The sequence below is a fragment of the Daucus carota genome, chromosome 3 (genome assembly GCF_001625215.2).
Source record: "Daucus carota subsp. sativus chromosome 3, DH1 v3.0, whole genome shotgun sequence".
NCBI lineage: Eukaryota > Viridiplantae > Streptophyta > Magnoliopsida > Apiales > Apiaceae > Daucus > Daucus carota.
In genome coordinates, this window is record NC_030383.2 from 42,518,813 (window position 1) to 42,541,382 (window position 22,570).

Genomic DNA, 22,570 nt, shown 5'->3' on the forward strand with positions numbered 1-22,570 from the left:
TCTATTTCAGTTGCATATGTGAATTTGAAATATAGGGGATCAATATAGGGAATACCATTGGAGCAAAACAACTTTTTGGTCCCCTATATTTTAGGTAACCATTATTATATAATATTTTAGGGGTTGAAAATAGGGAATTGCATTGGGCTTGCTCTGATATATAATGCTATAGATGTGGAGAAATTAGGATGCTGAGTATAAGATTAGTGCAATGCCAATTTCCAAGTGTTTAGAGCGAATAGCCGAAGGGGTCATGTTCAGGATGTTCCCAATAATTAACAACACTTGGAGCAACTAATACTACTCTTCTAAAGGGCGGGTGAGATGTTCGAAGTGTCAGGTTCTGAAATGCATGTTTACATGCTCACAGAGATGGAGATGATCTCGAAGTCGAGAAGGCAAGAAACGGTAAGATTGGAGTTAAGAGTAATGGCATGATTTTCTGGAGAAGTACAATGAGTTCAATTTATAAGTTTTTACAGGCAAATTTTCTGTATCTCAAGTCCTATGTTTTAGTGACTGTTGTTCAATTTTCAGTCTGAGTTTAAGTGATACGTTTTAGAGGCAAATTTTCTGTATCTCAGGTCTTATGTTTTAGTGACATTGTTCAATTTTCAGTCTGGTATTTAGAGGTCTAATATCTGACAATTTCGTTAGGGTAATTGATTATTAGACTTTATAATATAATATGCTTATATTTATATATCATTCTATTTATAAATAATTTTTATTTTTTATTTAAATGTGTTACTCTTCTATGTAATACCTTAACATTTTGGTTGGGTCTGAAAAATAAACGGTTCTTAAAAATAATTCATTTAGTATTACGTTAAAAAGTAATATTTGGGCAAAATAAGGACATCCATCGAACGTCCATCAAATGTACATCTTATTGCTAATATTCCATAATATATATAAAGTTCTTGAGAAGTTTGGAGTTTTAAAGAGTTTTCCTGAAAAATTTGTTATATATTAACCCGATACCTGAAAATATACATAATATGTTAAAAAAATATTTAAAAATAATGTTAATATTAGTTTAATATTTCTTTTTCACTCTCATTTTAATGAAAATTTTAATAATTTACCCGCACGCGAAGCGCGGGCATAATTCCCTAGTTTAATTCTAATGAGTACAGCTATATGCTACTACTAATATCTTATAGTATTTGATCATATTCACTGCTTTCACATGTTATGTGTCCTGATGATAAATCCAATGAAAATGTGCTCGTCCATAGTTATATTTTCATAATGATATTATTAGAAAGAAGTTAAAGGGGTAGCAAGCAATAGCAAAGCAATTAAGCAAACTAATGGTTACAACTCAAACGCAGCTACCCGACCCAGCTGAAGACAAAAAATAGGAGTATAATACATTGTCAAGGTCATGTTCAAGAGGGAACGATTAGAGAGAACCATTAGAGAGATAATTCATGGAACACATCTACGTGTAAAATATGTCAATATCGATGTATTATATTTTAAAATTATTTTTGAACACATACGACGATGAAAAAACATGAAAAAAAAACATGTATTTAGATTTAGATCCAAAAAATATATTTAAAATTTTAGGGTTCTACAGCAGAACCTTAATGTTTCTATGGTTCTATTTTAAGGACGAGTTCTGTCTTGAACGCGACCCTACATTGTTACGTGAAAGCCATAAGACCTGCATGGTTAAATCTCCATTTGGCACAACTCTAACTCCTTGATTTTAAGTCATTTTACGGTTTCAAAAAATATTTAAAATCAAAAGTTAATATAGTATATTTCTAAAAAAATATATTTTATCTTAATATTTTCTATGAAAATCAATTTTATAATTCAAATATATAATCTTTCTAATTTAATTTTTACAAAATTAAACAAACACATAAATTAAATTATACATTTATCACATCAATATAGTATAAATCATAAATTATTATTATAAGATCCCTCAGACGAACTCTGAGCCTCTCACGCATCTTTTACGCCGGGGACTCAGGCGAGAGATTATTAAGAAGGTTTTAAACACGGCCAACTTCTAACGATTATTAGAATGAAAGCCTCGTGATGTATCATCCTTGTACCTGTCACTACCTACTACCTAGCAATGACCTGTATAGTGTATCCTTCGCGAATTGGCGTTACGGGTGTACACGTTATATTGACTTTGAACGACGGAAAGCTCCACCCCCATTTCCCACAATACTCCATCCGCTTTTTAATATACGATTGCATCATATGATTTTTGTACACATTTGTAGTTTTGTACAGTTAATTTTTTTTAATTTTAACCTTTTTAATATGTATAAATATATATATATATATATATATATATATATATATATATATTAAAATCTAATTTATAAAAACTAATTTAAATTGATAATTTTTCACTCACATTTACATTAAAGACATGTGATAAATCAAATCATCAATGTAACGAAAAATCAACCGCTATCTGTACCAATCATTTATTTACAATTTTCTTTTTATATATGGTGTTCCATTCAATTCTTTACATTTCAAAACTTATGAAAAATAATCAATGAGTCTCACTAGGAATGTTCACGAACAGAGACGAGCTGAGATTTGACCGAACTGAGCCGAACTTTAAAATTTTTCTATCAGACCGAGCCGAGCTTTCTTATCAAACAAAAAATTGTGTTCGAGCTCGAGCTCGTTAACTAACAAGCCGAACACGAGCTTGTTCGCGAATAGCTCTGTTCGCGAACAACTCTAACTCTCACCACTTCCCCACTTTTCTTCTTTTTTACTCTACTTTTAGTCCATAGTCTCCTTTTTATGCATTGCAATTTAATGGGTCTCACAACTTCACCAACTTTTCTTTTTCTTTTTCACTACTCCCTCCGTCCTTTTTACATGTTCATTTTCAAAATAAATGTTGTCCCTATTTACATGTCCATTTACACTATCAAAACAAATTTAATGATAGTTTTTCAAATCTATCGCCATAATTTCTATTCTCAAGGCTTGATTTATTTAAAACTTGGTTGAATTTACGTTTTCAAGACATTTGTTAGGGGCGTATTCCATCATTTTCTAGATATTAGTTAGAGGTATACAAGAAATATGTTTATGGAATCAATTATTACTCGGTATGTGTTTTTTTTAAATGGTCATATAAAAGAAGATGGGGGGAGTATTTTATACATCTCTTGACCTCCATGCCCAAACCATATGTAAAATAATGACCTGGAGGGGGGAGTATGATTTTACTAAGTTAATACATTGATTATCGTAACAGCTTCAACACTGCCTTCTATACTTGTTTTTTATTTATATTTTATTGTTATTTGAGGGAAAAGTTGAAGATAGAATTAAAGATAAGTGAACAAAATTAGAGGGAATTGAATATTACATTCAATATTAATAAATTAAAAGCACTTAGATGCTCAGTGAGAAAAAGGAAGTTTTAAAATTTTCATTGTATTGAACTACTAATTTTTCAAATCCTTTTTTAATTTAAAGTGAAAAACTTGTGAAAATGTCTTGATTCTTTAGTATTGTTAATTGTGTTTTTATTGATAACTAATTTTGTACCATTTTGGGTGACTATGATTGATTACATATTTTTGATGTGTAAGAGGCAATTATTTGCCACTTTGTTGGTTGTAATTATGTGCCCCTTTATTAGCTTGTTAGGTATATTATCTTTTTTCCGGTGTCTAACTAAAGATTCAACTTCGGTTTAAGAGCATCTTCAATGGTGTTGGTTATAATTGTTGGTTAAATTTGACCTGTAAAACATTATGTAAAATTTGCTGCACCTATAAGACATTTTGCTTCGATGGCATTGCTATATTGGTTGACTATAATTTAAAAATAGTATGTTATTAATATTTTAGATTGTTATAAATAAAATATATCACTTTAATATGGTAATAAGTGATGCGTAATCCTCCTACAGATTTTTTACAGACATGTAGCGGATCGACAAATATAGTCATCCATAGGAGGTTGGCTATAATTTTAGATAACAGGCGGGGATGGTTGGAGCGTGAATATTTGAAGTCATTAGCTATAATTTTTATTTTTGGTATGACAACTATATATATAATTTGTTATATGTATATTAGGGTGGCGCTACATAGCATACCCTCTTATATGGAGTTACATGGCACATCATTATAAATATATGCATAGTACATAAATTTTTTTATAGAAATAATTATAAATTTTAATTAGTAAACCGAAGACAAAATTATACAATTTTTTATTTCAAAAATCATTGAAAATTATGTAGTATTCCACCATGATTCTACAACAGAATAATATTATCCAGAATTATTCTACTACATAACCAGTTTCAAAAATCATTTTTTGGTTCAAATTTTAAATGTTAAATTATTTATAATATTTATATCACGTAATATTCTATATTAGAATCACATTTTATATCTATTCTATCATATATTTGTAATAAAATTAAGAATTTTTAATGGTGTATTACGTAACTCATATAAGGAGGATCTTCACAAAATGTTGGCCTATTATAATATCGACTTATATTCTCCTTATTTCCTATGTTTATATTTTCAGGATGATTAGAAGAAGACCGGTTTTTCTTTTCGGAAGTTAATTTTGATTGTCTAAATTTCTCCAATCATCTTGCATGTCCGATGGTTAGATGATAGGTTTTCTCCGATCACGGTGAATTGCCGAATCATATTTGTTGAGATTTATTCTCACTATAAAAAAAGGTTAAAAACTTGTTCGAGCACAGTGAAGATGCAATTATATATCAAGCTGTATACTTGATCCTACATAAGTCTGCCCCGCAACGGATATGGTAACTGACATTCGTTGAAGTGTTACACAACCTTATCCGTTGAAGGATAAAGTTTCCAGAAATATATTTCACTCTCAACGGATAAAGGTTGGGCTTCTATTGGCCTGAGATGATGGCTGATGCCAAGAACTATGTGAAAAGATGTGATCGATGTCAGAAACACGCTCCCATTGTGAGACAGCCCCCTGAGATGCTAACGTCTATCAACTCTCATATCCCCTTTGCAATGTGGGGAATGGATATATTGGGACCGTTCCCCATGGCCACTGCTCAGAGAAAATACCTCATTGTAGCCACTAATTATTTTACCAAGTGGATTGAGGCTAAGCCATTAGCTAAAATAACCACTAGGCACGTTGCCCAATTCCTATGGGAGAATGTGATGTGTAGATATGGGATTCCACGAATCCTAGTAACGGAGAATGGAACACAATTCAACAATGAAGAATTTAGAAAGTATTGTGCAGAAAGTTAGATTGAGTTGCGTTTCACTTCGGTGGCTCATCCCCAAGCTATTGGACAAGCAGAGATTGCAAATCGAATTATCCTTGATGGACTTAAGAAGAGAATTGAGAAGAGTAGGAACACCTGGGTTGATGAACTATTACCCATCCTATGGGCATATAGAACGACAAGTCGTGTAACCACAGGAGCAACACCTTTTATGTTAGCCTATGGAACTGAAGCAGTGGTGCCCGTGGAGATGTCCCATGGATCACCAAGAATAACTGCTTATGAACCTGAATAAAACGAGGAAGGACAAAGGCTTGCACTTGATCTTATTGACGAAGTTCGTGACCAGGCAAACGCCAAGATCATTGAGTACCAGAAGAATGCTTCCTTCTACTATAACCTTAGGGTGAAGGAAAGGTACTACAGAGAAGGAGACCTAGTCCTGCGAAAGATTGAGGCATCCGGTGTTGGACAGAAGGGAAATCTATCCCTGAATTGGGAAGGACCCTACAGAGTCAAGAAGGTTAGAGGACGCGGAACTTATGTCCTGGAAACTATGGAAGGAGATGAGGTACTAAGGACTTGGCACGCCTCAAACCTCAAAGTCTATTATGTTTAAGCTTTTAGTAGTTTAGTAATAAGGTCTTGTGACCAGGAGTAAAAGAACTCCATCATAGTTATTAAGGAATGAGGTCTTGAAGACCATGGGATTTGTCCCCTTAGTTATCTAAAAGCATTAAGATTGCCCTTGGATTTTTGTATTCATTTAAAGGCATTTGAAAGGCCCCTGGATTTATTCTTTATTTATTTAAGGCATTGAAAATGCCCTTACGTTTTCATGATTCTTCTAAGGCAGAAAAAATGCCGTGTATTCTTATGAATTAAGCAGATTATGTTTAATAAATGTAACATGAATAATGCCATGGGGGCTTGAAGTCTAAACAACACCACGAAAGGGTGCAAAGTCACAGAAACCAAGTCTGGATAAAGATTAAGTTACAAAATAAGCCACACAGGGCAAGAAAACTAAGGAAGCTACTCCTGAGGAGGATCATCATCCCTGAGCTTTGACTCCCTCTCGGCTGCGGCCGAAGAACCCTCGCCCCCTCCTGGATGTGTGTCCTCTGGATCGATGATACGGTCCTCGTCCAAAAAAATCATCTGTATCATCATCCTCGACAGGAAGGTGGGGAGAGACAAACTCCGCAACATCAATCAGCCCGGGGTGCCTCTGGGAAACCGTGCCCCACTCGGGGTGTGTGGGAAGGAGAAAGGTCATCGTCGCTATAATATACTTTTGCTTAGAGATCATGTATACTCGTATGTGATTGGAAAGAATTGATTTGCTCCTGAACTGCTCACGATTGTATTTAAATATATTAGGTTGCTAGAAATATAATTTTTTGGGGGGGGGGGGGGGAGAAGGGGACATATAGCGTTAATAAATATCACTTCATAAATGTACTCTTGAAAATGTTGGAAGTTTCTTTTACTAATATAATATAAAAAATGTGGCTCTTAGTAATTTAGGACAAAGTTAAGAGTTTAAACTCCAACAATACTCTCTACATCTCTTCTCTATTTCATATTTTATTCATATATTGGGCTCCACTATAACAAAAGAGAGGGAAAGATGGAGGTTGATTGGAGGGAAGGATTTTTTTATTGTAAAAAAATAAGTTAGGAGCCATGTGGTGGCTCTTAACTTTGAGGAGAGAGGAGAGAGAAACAAGAGGCTCTTAAGATTTAAGAGCCACTTAAGAGTCTCTTGGAGCAACATTTTTGCTTCTCCCTCCTCAAATCTCAAGTTAGGAGCCTAAATGAAGAGCCTCTTGGAGATGCTCTTAGTGTCCTCAGTTGCAAATCTACTTATTGGAGGAGGCTTCTTGAACATGCAGCTTGGAATATATAGAGCTGTAAACGAACCGAGCGGAGCTCGACTCGGCTTGAGATCGACTCGGTAAAAACTCGACTCCGCTCGGTTCGTTAACGAACTCGAGTTCGATCTGGGAAAAAAACTCGATAAGCTTAACGAGTTGAGTCGAGTTTTTCGATTGTTTGACTCGACTCGACTCGACTCAATACTCGACTCGAGATTGGTTTGACTCGAACTCCACTCGGGATCGATAAGATTTACACATTAAAAAAATATTCTATTTTTCTATTTATATAAATATAAATAATATATGAAGAGATAAATTAATACAAAAATAATACTTGAATTATTATAAATTTCATAATATACAATGTATCAATGCTCAATTAATAAATATACAATATATCTTAACATCTATACGGTTAGATTCGTACATAAATTTCTAAATTATTTTTTCACGTAACTAAAATCAATATATGGTATATCTTAACCTTTATAAGGTTGGATCGTTGAAAAAATTATTTAAAAAATTAATTTTGTTGGTAAAAAATAAATCTCATTTTACAAAGTAGTTACTTTACTCGATTTTTCTTATGAACTCATACAAGATCAATTTGAAAATTTAATACATTTTTTTCACATGACCAAAATCAATATATTTTAAAATCCGTACAGTTGGATCGTCAAAAAATTTATTTAAAAAATTTATTTTAAAAAAGACCGATAAAAACTCGGTTTCGACTCGAGATCGGTTCGACTCGAGATCGCTTCGACTCGACTCGGTTCGTTAATAATTCGAACTCGACTCGGTCATTAACGAACTCGAGTTCGAACCGAAAAAAAAGATCGATAAGCTAATCGAGCTTGAACTCGACTCGGTAAAAAAAACTCGACTCGAACTCAGTAAAACTCGACTCGACTCGGTTCATTTACAGCCCAGAATATAGGAGATAATATTACTGTCCGGAAAAGTTTGTGAAATAGCAAAGCTCCTCCAAAGATATTAAGCTTGATCCAGAGGGCGGCTACAGATTGTGTGCCAACTAAGGTTCAATTGCAGACTAAACATGTGTAAGTGGATAACGCATGCCCAATTTGTAATGAAGATATAGAATCCAATTTTCATGCATTAGTATAGTGTAAGGCGGCAACTATATGCTAGAAGATTTTTAATCCAGCCATTAACACGGAGGGGAATTTTAGTGTGGTTAGAAAGGAATTCAGCAGGGTAGTCGAACAACAACAAAGAAAAAATCATCACTTTGTGTTGGTCACTACGAAGATCCAGAAATGATATTGTGTGGAGTAAAAGACGATGGCATACCATGAGAATTGTTGCAAAAACTTGAGAGTATCTTTCACAGTGGACAGCAGCTCATGATAGAGTTATGAGAGCATATATTCAATCTTCAGTGACATGACAGGGGATTGTGCTATTTACTGGGTAAAACTTCAACATAATGCAGTAAAGCTTACAGTGGATGCAATAATTTTTGAAAACCAAGGAGTTTAAGGTATTGGTCTCATTGCTCGAGATCATGATGATCACTTAATCCTATCTAATTCTAAAAGCCGTGCAGAAGTCATGAATCCAATATTGACAGAAGCAATTGCAGTTAAAAGAGGCGTTGAGCTGACTAAAGAAATGGGAGGATTTATAATCACTATAGAATCGGATTGCTTAGTGACGGTTCAGTTGATAAGGAGTGCAGTCCCTGTGCAATCAAGACTCGTAGGGTGATTTGGGAATGCAAAGATCTAGTACATCAATATAACAACATTAAGTTACATTTTATTAAGTACTCCCTCCGGCCTCTTTTACATGTCCACTTTGAAAAAAAAATTTGTCCCAAATTACTTGTCCACTTCTCTTTTCAAAGCAACTTTTTGTATGTTTTTTCAAAAAGTAACAACTTCCAATGCTTGACTAGCATATATATATACACAACTCTATCTAATTCATTACATTTATTAGGGATATGTATGAAAACAAGATATCCAACTAACATTTTCTTAAGATGCTTTATTTCTACAAAGCTTGCATATATCAGCCGCACACGTTTACATTAAGAAAAAGATGACTCTTATAATATTGTGATAGGAGCTCACAGGATCAATTTATCCTTGATATCATATAGAACAATTTTAGAAAAGATCTACACTACATGGACTTGGACGACATTAATAGTTTAATCTATGCAGTCCAACTATTTGACAATATTTACCTCAATGCAGATCACATGTGATCTTGGCCTCTATAGCCATAATCCTCCAATTATACATAGAGATCTCAAGTGTGATAATATTTTTGTAAATGGTAATCAAGAGGAATTCAAGTGATCTTGGCCTTGCTGCAATACTATGCACATCACATGCTGCTCTACATTGGTAAGTTCGTGCACTTTGTAATTTAAGGTTCAAATAAATCATGTAAAGTGGATTTGTGCAAGTGAAAATAGTTTAATATATAGCATTTGGTGGAGGTTGGTGTTCTATTATTTGAGGAGCTTCACTAGGAATGTGCATGCACTATTCTAATCTCTCCACAGAAATAATGAAATTTGATGGCTTCACCTTTTGCAAATTGTCTTACTTTTAGTTGGACTAACCATGATGTTTCTTTCAGCTATTGGGAAGCCTCGAGCTATTATACCAGCAGAAAGCTACAAACGCAGAACTCAAGTTCAGAGGAGATGGATCAGTTCGGTTTGCCTTTCAGTCCTATTCTCAACGAATTAATTTTTCCCAGACAAGAGCAAGGTATGACTACTCAGTTTCTTAACAGAAATTTGACTTCTCCTTCTTAATAAATTAATAAAATTTCTGAGCAGTTGCACAACTTGCTATCAGATGCCTGCAGACACTGTTTGTGGATATTGGGGAATGAGAAAGCACTGTCACTAGCTTCTTGGAGGGTGTATTCTTTCAGCTTCTTCTGCCAAAGTTCTCACTAAACATATTAACTGCAACTTGCAAAAGGGTATTAGTTATTACATAATTGCTATGTAATAATTCTGATTTTTATTAAAATGTATAGTTTTATTTAGATAAACAATATGTATATGTTTTCTTTTTTGACAGAGGTTGGATGCCTCAATTTAGTTGGAGCACCATATATTTTTATGTTGGTATAGTCCTCACAAGTCTTACATTGTACTTTATTAATTGTTCTTATCTAATATTAGTCTAATCATCTGCAATTTACATGTGCAGAAAGAATCTGGCTCTTTATCAATTCTAAATTCTTCCCGAAAGCACCAGAAGTGTATCGTAGATACAGAGTTTTGGTATGTAGACCAAGATAGCATGTCAGGAAATTTAACACGTTCAGCCTCATCCAGGAGGATCATTCCTTTGCCTCAGCACACAGAACAGAAGTTGTGGCTGCTGCCTGCCAGTTCTTTGTGTGCCTTCCAACGACATTTCTGATGAGTAAATAAAGCATTTACGACACCAAAGGAATTGCACTAATCAGATCTTTAAAGCAGCGATGGCAATTACCAGTAGCATTCTTGCTGAGATGGAAATCCCAGACACATATATGGCAGCTCTTCCTGAGGTTATCGAACAGCCCTTTCAAACAACTCAAGTTTGATTTATTGTCCTAAGCATCAATCAGATTTTATGATATTAGACTATTTTTCCAGTAAATTTTAAGGCATCTGTTGCAATTAGTAACACACAATGACATAAGTATGCCTGGAAATAATTACTGGAAGTACCAAAACTGTGTAGTGTTAATTTCAATTTCTATAATGATGGATATGAAATTTTTTAATATATCTGCCATTGGAATGCAGCTACTATTTTTATTACAAGTATTTTATTTGTAGTAAATTAAGTGTAGAATCTTGCATTAGTTATGGAAAATTACATGCTCTTCTTTTTGCTAGCTTAATTGCTCTGTTTATGAACGAAATGATTTTTTTTGTCTAATCTTTGATTTACTATTAACAGAGCTGTGGAAGGGATAAAAGATCGAAAGCAGTGATAAGGAAGAAGAGAAACCGAAGGATGTGGTACATGTTAGAGAGAGAAGGGGCCAAGCAACTGATAGTCACAGTTTAGAAGAAAGGTAACAAGATTCCAAAACATTTCACTTTTCCCCCTTGGTTTTGGTCTCTAAGGTATGTCATAAAATAGTGGACTTTGTTCACAGATTTCGTTCTAAAATTTCTGACACTTGCATATCTTATTCTCACATCAATCCTGTTTCAGCCAATTAAGCCAACCTTTGACATTGTTTCCTATGATGTAAATGTTAGTATTATGAAATATGTTAGTTTGTATATAATCATTAAATGAAAATGAAAATGGATATGAAGATCTTAACTAGAGCGGGCATATTATTTCAAGCTTTTGACTTTAATATTAAAAGAATTGCATTGCAGTCAGTGAGGATTAGATTCCTTCTGAATTAAATAATTTTATCCTATAAAAGCTCTTCATGATTACACCGGTTCCTGATCTTTCAGTGTTATACTGTTCTCCATCCCTTAATAGAATATCTAATTAGTTAGTCATGAAGTTCCTGGACAAAAGATGACTCGGCATTGGTTAACATAATTCAAGATTAACAAACTAACTAATCGCAACCAGCATTTGATTTTCTGAACTTCTGTCTGTAGATCCTTGGTCCTGGTAGTGATTGGCAACCAATATCCCTGACAAATATTATAATTTCTGATGCTGTAAAGAAAGCTTACTGAAAAGCCACTCTCCATGTCCATCCAGACAAGTTGCAGCAACGAGGGGCAAGCATCCGGGAAAAGTACATTTGCGAGAAGGTTTTCGATCTCCTCAAAGTTTGTATATACTTTCCTTCAGTAGAAACCACGTACATAATATTTGATTCGTTTTTGGCAATTCTACTGGCAATTCTTTAGGTAATTGCCTATAGAAGTTGATTTTGGTCTGGATGCAACTTGCAAGAGCTGCTGCTATAATTTTTATTAGTTGTAATTTATTTTGAGACTACTGTTGCTAAGTATAGTACTATTGTTTAGTATTGTATTATTGCCTATAGGAGTTGAAGTCAGTTAACATCATAAAGTAACAGATATTGATGGCTACTTTCAAATTTTGAAAACTGATATTTTATTTTATAATAAAAACAACTAATATTTGGATCTTGCCTTCCTATTTTTAAAAGACAATTTAAATTTCTATACTATATTTCGTACAATTTTATTTATAAATTATATTTATAGTTATATATATTTGGGACACGAAACGAAACGAAAAAAATTGATATGGGTTCTATTTTTTATACATGAAACATGAAAGTAGATAGATTTCGTGTCGAATATGAGTTTTTCATTTTGCGTACACGAAATACACGAAAGTAAACGAAAGATTTTTATTATATTAAGTTATAATATATTATATATATAATTGTGTAAAATTATACAAGGAGATTTATATTAAAACTATTTTTAATTAAAATTGTATAATATATTTATATAAAATCTACACGAAAAAAACACAAAACATTTCGGATCGTATACGGATTTCAAATTAGGTACACGAAACCAATAACGGGCAGATACGAGTTTCACCTTCAAATACACAAAACACAAAAATACACGAAACGAGACGATTGTCACCTCTAATCGTACCAAATATTGGACTAATGAGATTAGCTCTATTATCATATGTTTTTCAGTTTAGAATTTATTTTAGATGAGAACAAGAAATAAAAAAAATTAAAATAATTTCCATCCAAAATAAAAAAACCTCAACTCTAATCAAATACAAATTTAATCAAACATATTTTTTTCAAAAACATTATTTTTCAACGCCCATGCGAAGCGGGCAAACATACTAGTCAATATAACAACATTAAGTTACATTTTATTAAGTACTCCTTCCGGCCTCTTTTACATGTCCACTTTGAAAAAAAAAATTTGTCCCAAATTACTTGTCCACTTCTCTTTTCAAAGCAACTTTTTGTATGTTTTTTCAAAAAGTAACAACTTCCAATGCTTGACTAGCATATATATATACACAACTCTATCTAATTCATTACATTTATTAGGGATATGTATGAAAACAAGATATCCAACTAACATTTTCTTAAGATGCGTTATTTTTTCAAAAGGGACAAGTAAAAGGGGACGGAGGGAGTAATCGGCAAATATGTCGTCACACAAACTAGCTCATGTGTGCTAAATGTATATATATCCTGATCGTATATTTGATCGGAGGTCTGTTCCTGTTCCTGTCAATATTAAAAATTATATCCGACATTATTTAATGAAGTAATAAACTTGCATTTTGTCCAAAAAAAATTTACTTACTTTTTACGTGAGATACAAATTCCCCGTATTTCAAGAAATACTATTAATGTGTTATATCTTATGTCACATGTATTTGTACAAGCTTTTTATGTCACATATTTATACGGTATGAAACATTCAATTTGCGGTGCTCAGCTAATATTTCGAAGATTAAATCACTTAAAAATATTTTTGAGATCGTAAATATTTAAGAATACATGTCAAATTTTAGAAGATAATGATGCTAGTAAAATATAACTTTTTAGGGGAGAAAAAAATGAAGCCGCCCTGACAAAAAATAAAATAAAATGAATCCGCGCTTTGCGCCTAAATCCACCGGTATAAATAGCAAATAAAAGCGCCAGGCCATATTGTATCTATCTGTGTGTATTCTATCATTTCCGGGTTTGGGCGCTGATTGTTAAAAAAGAGGGCAATTCTCTGCCGTATTTGTCGCCGGTGAGATCTTACAGCAATTGTCTCCTGATTTCGTGTGATATCCTTCTCAGGCGAGTTCACATACATTCACACTCTGAATTTTACTTTATATACGCTTTATTTGATCTTTGTTGAGAATGCCACTGAAGATAACAAGCAACAAGAACACAAGAGTAATGATGTGACTGAGTAAGTGGTGGACTGCAAGTTGTATATAAGAAATAGAATAGTTAGTTTCAATTCAGTTAGTTAATTTCTCTCTTTCACAATGCTTTCTCTCTCAGTTTTCTGTGTGCCTTTCTCTCTGTATCAGAGATTGTAAACAGTAGCTTGTTATGGTGTCTTGAGTTTGTGAGCTCAGAACAATGGTGAAGTACAGTTTACAGTAGTTCTTTTCTGTAAGTAAGTTTCTGATATTCTAGTTAATCGAGCTTGTTCATACGATATGACTCGCTGCATATTTTCATTTTTCTGAATTTTGACATGGTATCAGAGCGTTGCGTAACGATTCTGCATTCCGATTGATATTTGTTCAGGGTGTATGTGATCTGTTTGAGTTTTGTTCACTCTTTGTTTTGTTGTCTCTGAAGATCTTGTTGCGACTGAAGATCGATTGTTTTGTTCTTGTTATGATCACTGATTGATCGATTAATTGTGTTTCACTCGATTACATACAAAACGCACACACACGTACATAAAAGCATCGATAAAGCTCCTGTAGATGTTGCTGAACTTGTTATATAGTTATGATATACTGTTTCTTAATGTGTAATTTGAACATCTAGTATACATGTTTTTATTATAGTTTGTAATATGTGTCTCTATTGTTTCTGTGACGAGTATGAATTGTGTTAGGTTTTGTCTTTGATATGCACCTGTGTGTATGAATTTGTGATTTACATTGTTATACGGAATGAATTTACGTCAGTGTTTAGAATTTGATTACAATCTGCAGTAATAGCTTCTCGTTAATTGTGTTAGGATTTGTCCTCGATATGCACCTGTGTGCATTATGTCATGTTATGTGTTATAGAATATTTACGTAACTGTTCAGTATTTGCTTAGAATTTGATTTCATAAGGACTACAGTAATAGCTTCTCGATAATTGCGTTAGGTTTTGTCTTTATGAATATGTGATTTATGTCATGTCATATATGTTAAGGAATGAATTTACGCAAGTGTTTAATATTTTTACGACAAGACATGATTAGGATAAGCTAAGATAGTAACTAAGCGCATTTAAGTTATAATAATTTTTTAGGCTAGATGCATCAACACCGGTCTACTCTCGCTGTTTATCCATCGACGGAGTCACAAAAGTCAGCTTAGTAAGTGAACTCTGCATTTTGTCCTGAAACTAGGTCGAGGTGAATATAACTAAGCAGCTGTCATGTTTTTAAATTTTTCTATCTTCTGCGTAGTAAGTGTGTAGCTCAGTGTGAACTCTGCACTTCGACCTCTATTGTTAAATCTTCTGTCGGTTCATTCAGGGACAATTCCTAATATGTTATTATCACAAGATAAAATAAATTTGAGCATGAACCATAGCGTGAATTTCACTTTAGTCAACATAAAGTTTCTACCAAACTAGTAGAGAAAATAAATAAAGCTTTGATTGAAGTGATGTTATTATTTGAGCAGTACGCAGATCATTTGAAATTTAGCAAGATTTGTTACTGATTTTTCGTAACTGGTCAACTTCCACAATGCTACTTTATGCTGGAAGATATTAGTTTATGTATAACTGTAGAATAAGTCAAATAGAAGTTTTATTGATTGTTTTTTTCTTGGTATTTTATGACAGTAAAGCTCTTGAAGTTAAAAAATGGAGATTAAAAAGTATGGCCCACTACCAAAGTTCGATGGAGGAAATCTCGAAGAGCAGTTATGGCTCAAAATTTTTCTCAAGAGCTCTATTGCTTCTGTGACACGATTTAGAGCAGTCTCTAAAACTTGGAATGCATTCCTCCGTCACAAGAATTTCACAAAATTGTATAACAGGGCTGTCTTTCTAGACGAAGGCGAAGATATTATCATTGTCGGTGGCTCTGTGAGTGGGGACAATAGAGGAAGTCTCATGAGTGTAAGGAAGACCTCATTCCGTAGTTATGATGTAAGACTTACAAGGTTTCCAGTTTGTGCAGCGAAAATGCTTTTGGTAGGGTCTTCCGCTGGCCTAGTATGTCTAAGTGACTGTCCACCAAAAATGGAGCGGATGGTGGTGTGGAATCCTTCTACAGCAGAAGAGAAATTCATTCGAGTTCCCCCCACTGAAGAACGAAGACTGTCCACTGGTATTGGACATGATGCGAATGATCACAAAATCGTAAGACTCATCGGTCTAGATAATCCTCGTTGTCACAGTCTCGTGCAAATTTATTCATTAAATGATGACCTATGGAAAGATTCCATAACCATTCCTTTTTATGCTGATCGTCCTGCGTCTAGCTTCAATATAGGTGGAATTCTATACTGGGATGGGTATGATACAAAGATGAAGCATGCTATAGCTTTGCTTGATCCAGCCAGCGAGTTTTATGAAAAAATTGAGTATCCACCTGAAGCCCCAGTTGGTTCTGTATATCCAGTGAACCTACGAAATAAGGTGGCTGCCCTCGTGGCATGCAAGAACAAAATGATTGAAATATATTGTTTTCAGGAATCAAGCCATACTTGGGTGAAGAAGATAACCACAGGAAAGCTACATATCGAACTTGATTGGGTTCGTATATTGAAATGTTACAGAGGCAGTGGGGATGTTCTAGCATTTGGTTGGCCTGACTCGAAAATGACAATCAACGATGTTGCAAAGGATGTTGTGAAGGATGGATTCGTTGCACATCTAAGCATGACAATAGGATCGGATATTTTCAAACCAAACTTATCTACAGGGCCATTTACTCACACAGGAACGAGTAAGGTGAAAATACCCGGAGGGAAGAAGGTATTAGAATCACATCCAAGGCCGGATGGAGATTTCTGGATTACGAAACGGACTAAGGTAAATGTGGCAATCCATCAGAATTGAAGCCAACACTGGTTTGTATAATCACTTTACAATGCATGCACATATATGTATATGCTTTCCAAATTTATCATTGTTTGCATACATGTATGTGTAGATTGTGTTGGTTACTATGAATAAAATGCTGAAAATAGAGAGAAATGAGTGAACAACACAAACAAATCAGCACAGAAAGTTTATGTATATAGATGAATATTAAGTTCCACTACTGCTATTACATTATGACAACACTGCAGAATATATATACCCTACTACGCTTATGATATCACCTTGGTGCTTATGTTATATATTGTGCTCATATTCAACAACATTTGTTTTTTCAGTTGCTTAATGTCAATGCTTAACTAATGTTGTTTTTCAGTTGCTTAATATCAATGCTTAACTTTTGTTGGGCTGGTCAATTAGGTGAACGAGGTAGTTGTTGACGTGGTTGAGGCATTCAATGGCCGATCAATTGGTTCCTACTCTGAAATTGCACTCTGTTCATTGGCTCACCTTTTTCGTAATAACAAGGTTTTTTTATCTTCAGTTTTTGTTGTATGTAAATTGACAAAAGTACCGTATCATCTGAATTTTTGTGTTAGAAGTTATACCTAATTAGTGTATGTCTGTTTCTTCATCAATTTCAGGAGGTTTCCGAGTTGGCATTGGAAGAACTTGTGCATCTCTCAAAGCAATCAGATTTAGCTGCAAAGATGGTTCACATGGATATGGTGGGGAACACAATGGAAATGCTATGCCTGGAAAGTGTTGCATTTACAAAGTTGTTGCTGAAATTACTTGTGAATCTCACACGTTTGGATGATGGGGTTGAGGTATTGCTTAAGGTAATTTCTAGTACTGGTTCGTATTGCTAATTTGAAAGTGTAATAGAATAAAGTAAAATACTTTCATACCAATGCCATGGTATGCATTAGGATAATGTCGTTTATTGCATGAATTCCGTACTTGTATGGAATGGATACTTATTAAAATTGTTCTTGGTATTAGTCTTGCAGCGATGAGAAGATGCATGGACTGAATGTCGTAAAACTTGTGTCACTGTTCAGGACATCAACCAATGACATGAAGGGTGCTTGTTCACTAACTTTTGATTAATGCTCAACTACTTTATGTTTTTTTTACATTGTCGAAGGACTTTTTTTCTATATATATCTTTTTATGTTTGATAGTAAAGATTACTTTGATAAAATAGGGGAATTATTCATATTTAGGATATTAAGCCTCAAATCCTTGTATGGTAAAATAAACTATTCAGACTTTAAGCCCTTAGTACACCGTAACATTTGTTCCTTTAGATTAAGTTGTTCGTAACCTTTTATTATGGCCCCTTTGTTTTGCACAATGATAATTACCCTGCAAAATTTCCCCTCTGGCAACCAATAGCTAAGAGCATGCTAGGACATGAGGTTTATTAAACAAAGAAAATAAGTTTTTAAGAGCAGAATCTAAGAAAATGAAGATATGCTGAATTGATTACCTAATATAGTCAAACAAAAATCAAATTCACACCAAGCATATTTCAAAATAACAGTATATGGCTGATTACAGATCTTCAACTCCATGCTAAGCTTCATTAATCATGAAGATAGCTGCCAGAACTCTCTCCCTGCCCTCAAAAGTATATTTTTTTCTGTAAATACTTGTTTTGAAAACTTTATTGGATCAACACACCAGTGCTAAAACTAATTTGGTAGTTACAAGCATTGTCCAAGCCAATATTTTATACTACCACATTCCGAACTTATCAGTTACTTGGTTTTTAAGCGTCTGTAAATTTATGGGATACCAGTCAACTGTTCTACTTTTCACTACCTTTTAAAAGATTATAAATGGTATTCTACCTCTTTTCATCTCAACTTGTTAGATGCTGATTTCAACCTTAACTTAATGTGTTACCTAGGTGATGCTTTTGAAGATGCCGGTTCCATACTAGTTAATATTTCAAAAAGTGATGCAGGAAGAAAGTTCTTATTGGAACCTGAGCGTGGACTCATTAAACAAATTCTTAAGGAGTTCGTTTCTGCTAGTCCTGTGCGTAGAAAGGGGGTATGCGTATAATTTTCTTCGGTGGCCATTGATTATGTATTGTAACTGTTATTATGTATTGTAATTGTTAAAGCTCTTCGGGTGTCCGTTGTGAACATTGACTTTGGAGCAACACGGTCTTGGCTATTTTTTTTTGATCTGACTATATTCTTCTGGTAAATAAGAAATTTCTTTAAATACATAGCTCAGGGTGTGTTAATCAGTAAACGGATTCTTGTTTCTACTTATGGATTTAAATGTTTGTAGGTGTCTGGAACTATTCACAACTGTTGCTTTGGCTTGGAAGTGGAGCAGCAGTTGGAGAATTTACTTATGGCATCTGATTTCTTATGGACAACTTTGTTGTTGCCTATTGCTGGAACGAAGGTATATGTTCTAATTATAATTATTTTGTTAAATTATCACCTTTGTGCCCAATGTCTTCTGTCCTGAATACCTGTAATCAGAGCATATTTTGTCCGGAAGAGATAACTTTAATGTTCAGTCGCATATGCATTTTATATCAAACTTACAAAAGCCTAAACTAATAAAACCATGGCATACTTAAATTTAGAATAACCTAAGTGTTACATTCATATTAGTTGACATGAATTGAGCTATCATTGCAGATATTTTAACTTGATTTTATCTTTGAATTAAATGGAATCGAACCACAAAGTTCTTTAAAAAGTGAAGCCTATCATTTGGACCAAATTCCATTATTTGAAATGATACGAACCATATCTAAACAATACATAATAACATAAACTAATTGATTCTCTTAGTCTTAGTTCTGGTTCCGCCCCCATTTCATAATTCCATGTATTTTCAATGTGTTAGATGTTCAATTAAGAGAATATGTATGTTGTATGTGGGTGACAGGCTTACAGGGAAGAAGAAACATCTAAGATGCCTCCTGTACTGGGGAGCATACTTCTTGTGGAACGTGAAGATGTTAATGACCCTGAATTACAAATTGAAATATTGGAAGCTGTATATTTGATTGCATTACAGGTAAATAAAATGCATTTTATGCAAAAAAAAAGGCGTCAACCTTGTTCAGTAAAATGCACGTGCCTGCAAACTAGTTATATGCTTCTCTGTTTAAGCTTTCTTTCATTCCGGACTATAACTTAATTTTAAATGTTTTCAAACTGTTTCAGGAGAGGGGTCGAAGAGCTTTAAGGTCAGTAAATGGAAAGCTGATACTGGATGTTGGGGCTGCATGCGAGCAAAATGAGGAAGTTTTGGAAGCATTTGCGCGAGTTGGTTCCTTGGTACTGCAATAATTTATTTTTATAGTTTGTCTTTGTTTCTGATTTGCATTTCATTGGAGCTCAAATAAATTTATTTCTGGGCTAACAGCTGTTGGGCAGCGACATTGAGGATACATCTATCCAGACCCAGGTATCCAGACCCAGGTATCTACCACAGTTGTGAAAATTTGCATTATCCAGAAGTTGGTGCATTGTGGTCTGGTTTTTGTCTAATATGTTTGACTGTTCTGTTTCATTTTAGCTGCTACAACATTAAATGATATCTGTTAACTATATTAAATCAGCTTATGTGTGTTTGTTTTGAATTCTTTACAGGTTTGAAAAGTAACACCCAATAGCAACCTGAGCTGAAAAGGAACACTGCAGATCTTGCAGCACATTACTCATCTTCCCCATTCTTAGTTAAAACTGAAAGACTGGGCAGTTAGGAACTTTTGGTTTCTAAGCTTTTAAAGGAATTTGAAGCTTGCATGTTACATAACAATTGTTAAGTTCTGTAGTGCTGTGTGAGAACGAGATTGTAACTACCCAAATTCAGCTCATGTAACTCAAATCGGGTCACTACATTTTACTGGCATACGAACTAATTACCAACTAAACTAATACATGTTACACATATCATACTCACTGTATATTCAATCTCGGCCAAGCCACTGCGTCCGAGCTTACTTTTCACCGCTTTAGTAGGATCAATAGTCTATTCACCTTTCTTTTCTGAGGGGTCACAGTTTCCTCCTTGTACTTAACTGGTCAGACAGACAAAATTTTCAATAGTGAGCAAACTAATGCTGAGCAAGAGTACTACAAGATGAGAAGATAATAAAGAATAAGAAATTCAGTGCTTCTATAAAGGATTTAATCAACCCCGTTACAATTTAGTAAATTCATATCAAGTACTCCCTCCGTCCCTATTTAGTAGTCCATTTTGATATTTCAATGGTCAAATTGATTCAATTTTGACTGAATTTTATATATAATATATAACTGAAAAAATATTTAAATTTTATATTATTATAAAGTACATCTAATCTATTTTAATATGTAATATTCAGTTTTTTAAAATAATTTGGGATCAATTCGTAATATCCGGTAAAAAATTGATCAATTCGACCGATTAAAATCAAAAATGGACTAGTAATTAGGGACGGAGGGAGTATTACCGAGGGAAATACCAATAGGCTCTATGTAAGCCATATATGTATAATAGTCCCTGATAAATAAGATATTTCTCGGAAAGTGAGAGATACTAAAGAGTCTATACAATCTCCAACATTCAGGACATTCTGAAAAGATAAATAAGATCAACATAAACTCCAATATTTATATTTCTCATAATAGATAATTAGATATGTACCCAACATAAACACCAATACTAATAATTTTTTTTCAAATATAGAACACCCCATAAAAGGAATTAAGCTCCGATATATCACTAAAATAACTTTGATTATGTATATTATGTTACAACTATGAATTCATTGCAGAAGCTTGATTACAGTATGATGAAAAAAGAAACAATGTACTCACATTACAGAGAGAGAGACCCTTTAGCTACAGAGAAACTAACCTATATTCTATCTGTGTGAAAAACTAAGTGAATGAAGCTATTAGCATTAGCTGTCTATTTATACAAAGTGAATGATGCATATTCTGTTATAACTAACTCCAGGTTGTTATGCTGAGTTGGTGTTGTAACAGACACAAGTTGACATGCTGAGCTGGCTGCCTTGCTTAGCTGTCATCATCCATCTCATCCACACATTCTATACTCTCAACAGTCCCCCTCAAACTAGAATGGCATTAAGACATTCCTAGTTTGTCAAGCAAGTCTTTAAACTGTGTAGAGGGAATTATCTTTGTGAATACATCTGCTATATGACTGGAGGTTGGTAAGTATGTAAGCTGAATCAGTCCTTCCAGTACTTTATCTCTAGTGAAATGCACATCAATTTCAATATGCTTTGTCCTTTCATACTGCACAGGATTTTTAGCAATATGTATTGCACTTTGGTTGTCACAGTGTAAAATTACAGGCTTTAGATTTGTCACTTGTAATTCCTGTAGAATCCTTACTAGCCAAGTAATTTCAAAAGCTGCTGCAGACATGGACCTATATTCAGCTTCAGCAGAACTTTTAGAAACCACTCCTTGTTTCTTAGACTTCCAGCTTACTGGTGAATTTCCCAGTTTCATAACATAACCGGAAATTGACCTTCTACTATCAATGCATGCTCCCCAGTCAGAATCTGAAAATGCTTGCAATACAAGTTGATTATCAGCATTGAGCACTATTCCTTGTCCAGCTGTCCCAGCCACATAATTCAATGTATGAACTAAAGCTTTGTAATGTGGTATTCTGGGATTTTGCAGAAACTGGCTGAGGTGTTGTA

General features: G+C 34.0%; 1 protein-coding gene and 1 long non-coding RNA gene across 10 annotated transcripts; both read left to right on the forward strand.

Moving 5' to 3' along the window:
- Positions 1 to 9,186: 9,186 nt before the first annotated feature.
- LOC108211823 (uncharacterized) lies at positions 9,187 to 12,123 on the forward strand. Of its 6 annotated transcripts, none has more exons than XR_001805117.2 (7): positions 9,187 to 9,521; positions 9,760 to 9,893; positions 9,965 to 10,113; positions 10,215 to 10,261; positions 10,347 to 10,692; positions 11,091 to 11,208; positions 11,762 to 12,123. It is a non-coding gene; the product is annotated as an uncharacterized LOC108211823 (long non-coding RNA). The 6 variants fall into 6 exon arrangements; XR_010289758.1 differs by having other exon boundaries at positions 9,994 to 10,113; XR_010289755.1 differs by having other exon boundaries at positions 9,191 to 9,521; positions 9,984 to 10,113; positions 11,091 to 11,260.
- Positions 12,124 to 13,729: 1,606 nt separating this feature from the next.
- On the forward strand, positions 13,730 to 20,855 carry LOC108211506 (uncharacterized). Of its 4 annotated transcripts, none has more exons than XM_017383118.2 (11): positions 13,730 to 14,038; positions 15,655 to 16,851; positions 17,281 to 17,388; positions 17,505 to 17,702; positions 17,866 to 17,947; positions 18,779 to 18,924; positions 19,171 to 19,290; positions 19,786 to 19,917; positions 20,067 to 20,180; positions 20,269 to 20,324; positions 20,496 to 20,855. In XM_017383118.2, exons 2-11 carry the CDS (start codon positions 15,676 to 15,678, stop codon positions 20,506 to 20,508), a joined length of 2,145 nt encoding a protein of 714 aa, XP_017238607.1. In that variant the 5' UTR covers positions 13,730 to 14,038; positions 15,655 to 15,675; the 3' UTR covers positions 20,509 to 20,855. The 4 variants fall into 4 exon arrangements, with proteins under 4 accessions (XP_017238607.1, XP_017238606.1, XP_017238608.1 ...); XM_017383117.2 differs by having other exon boundaries at positions 13,730 to 13,920; XM_017383119.2 differs by lacking the exon at positions 13,730 to 14,038 and adding an exon at positions 14,067 to 14,251.
- Positions 20,856 to 22,570: the final 1,715 nt, after the last annotated feature.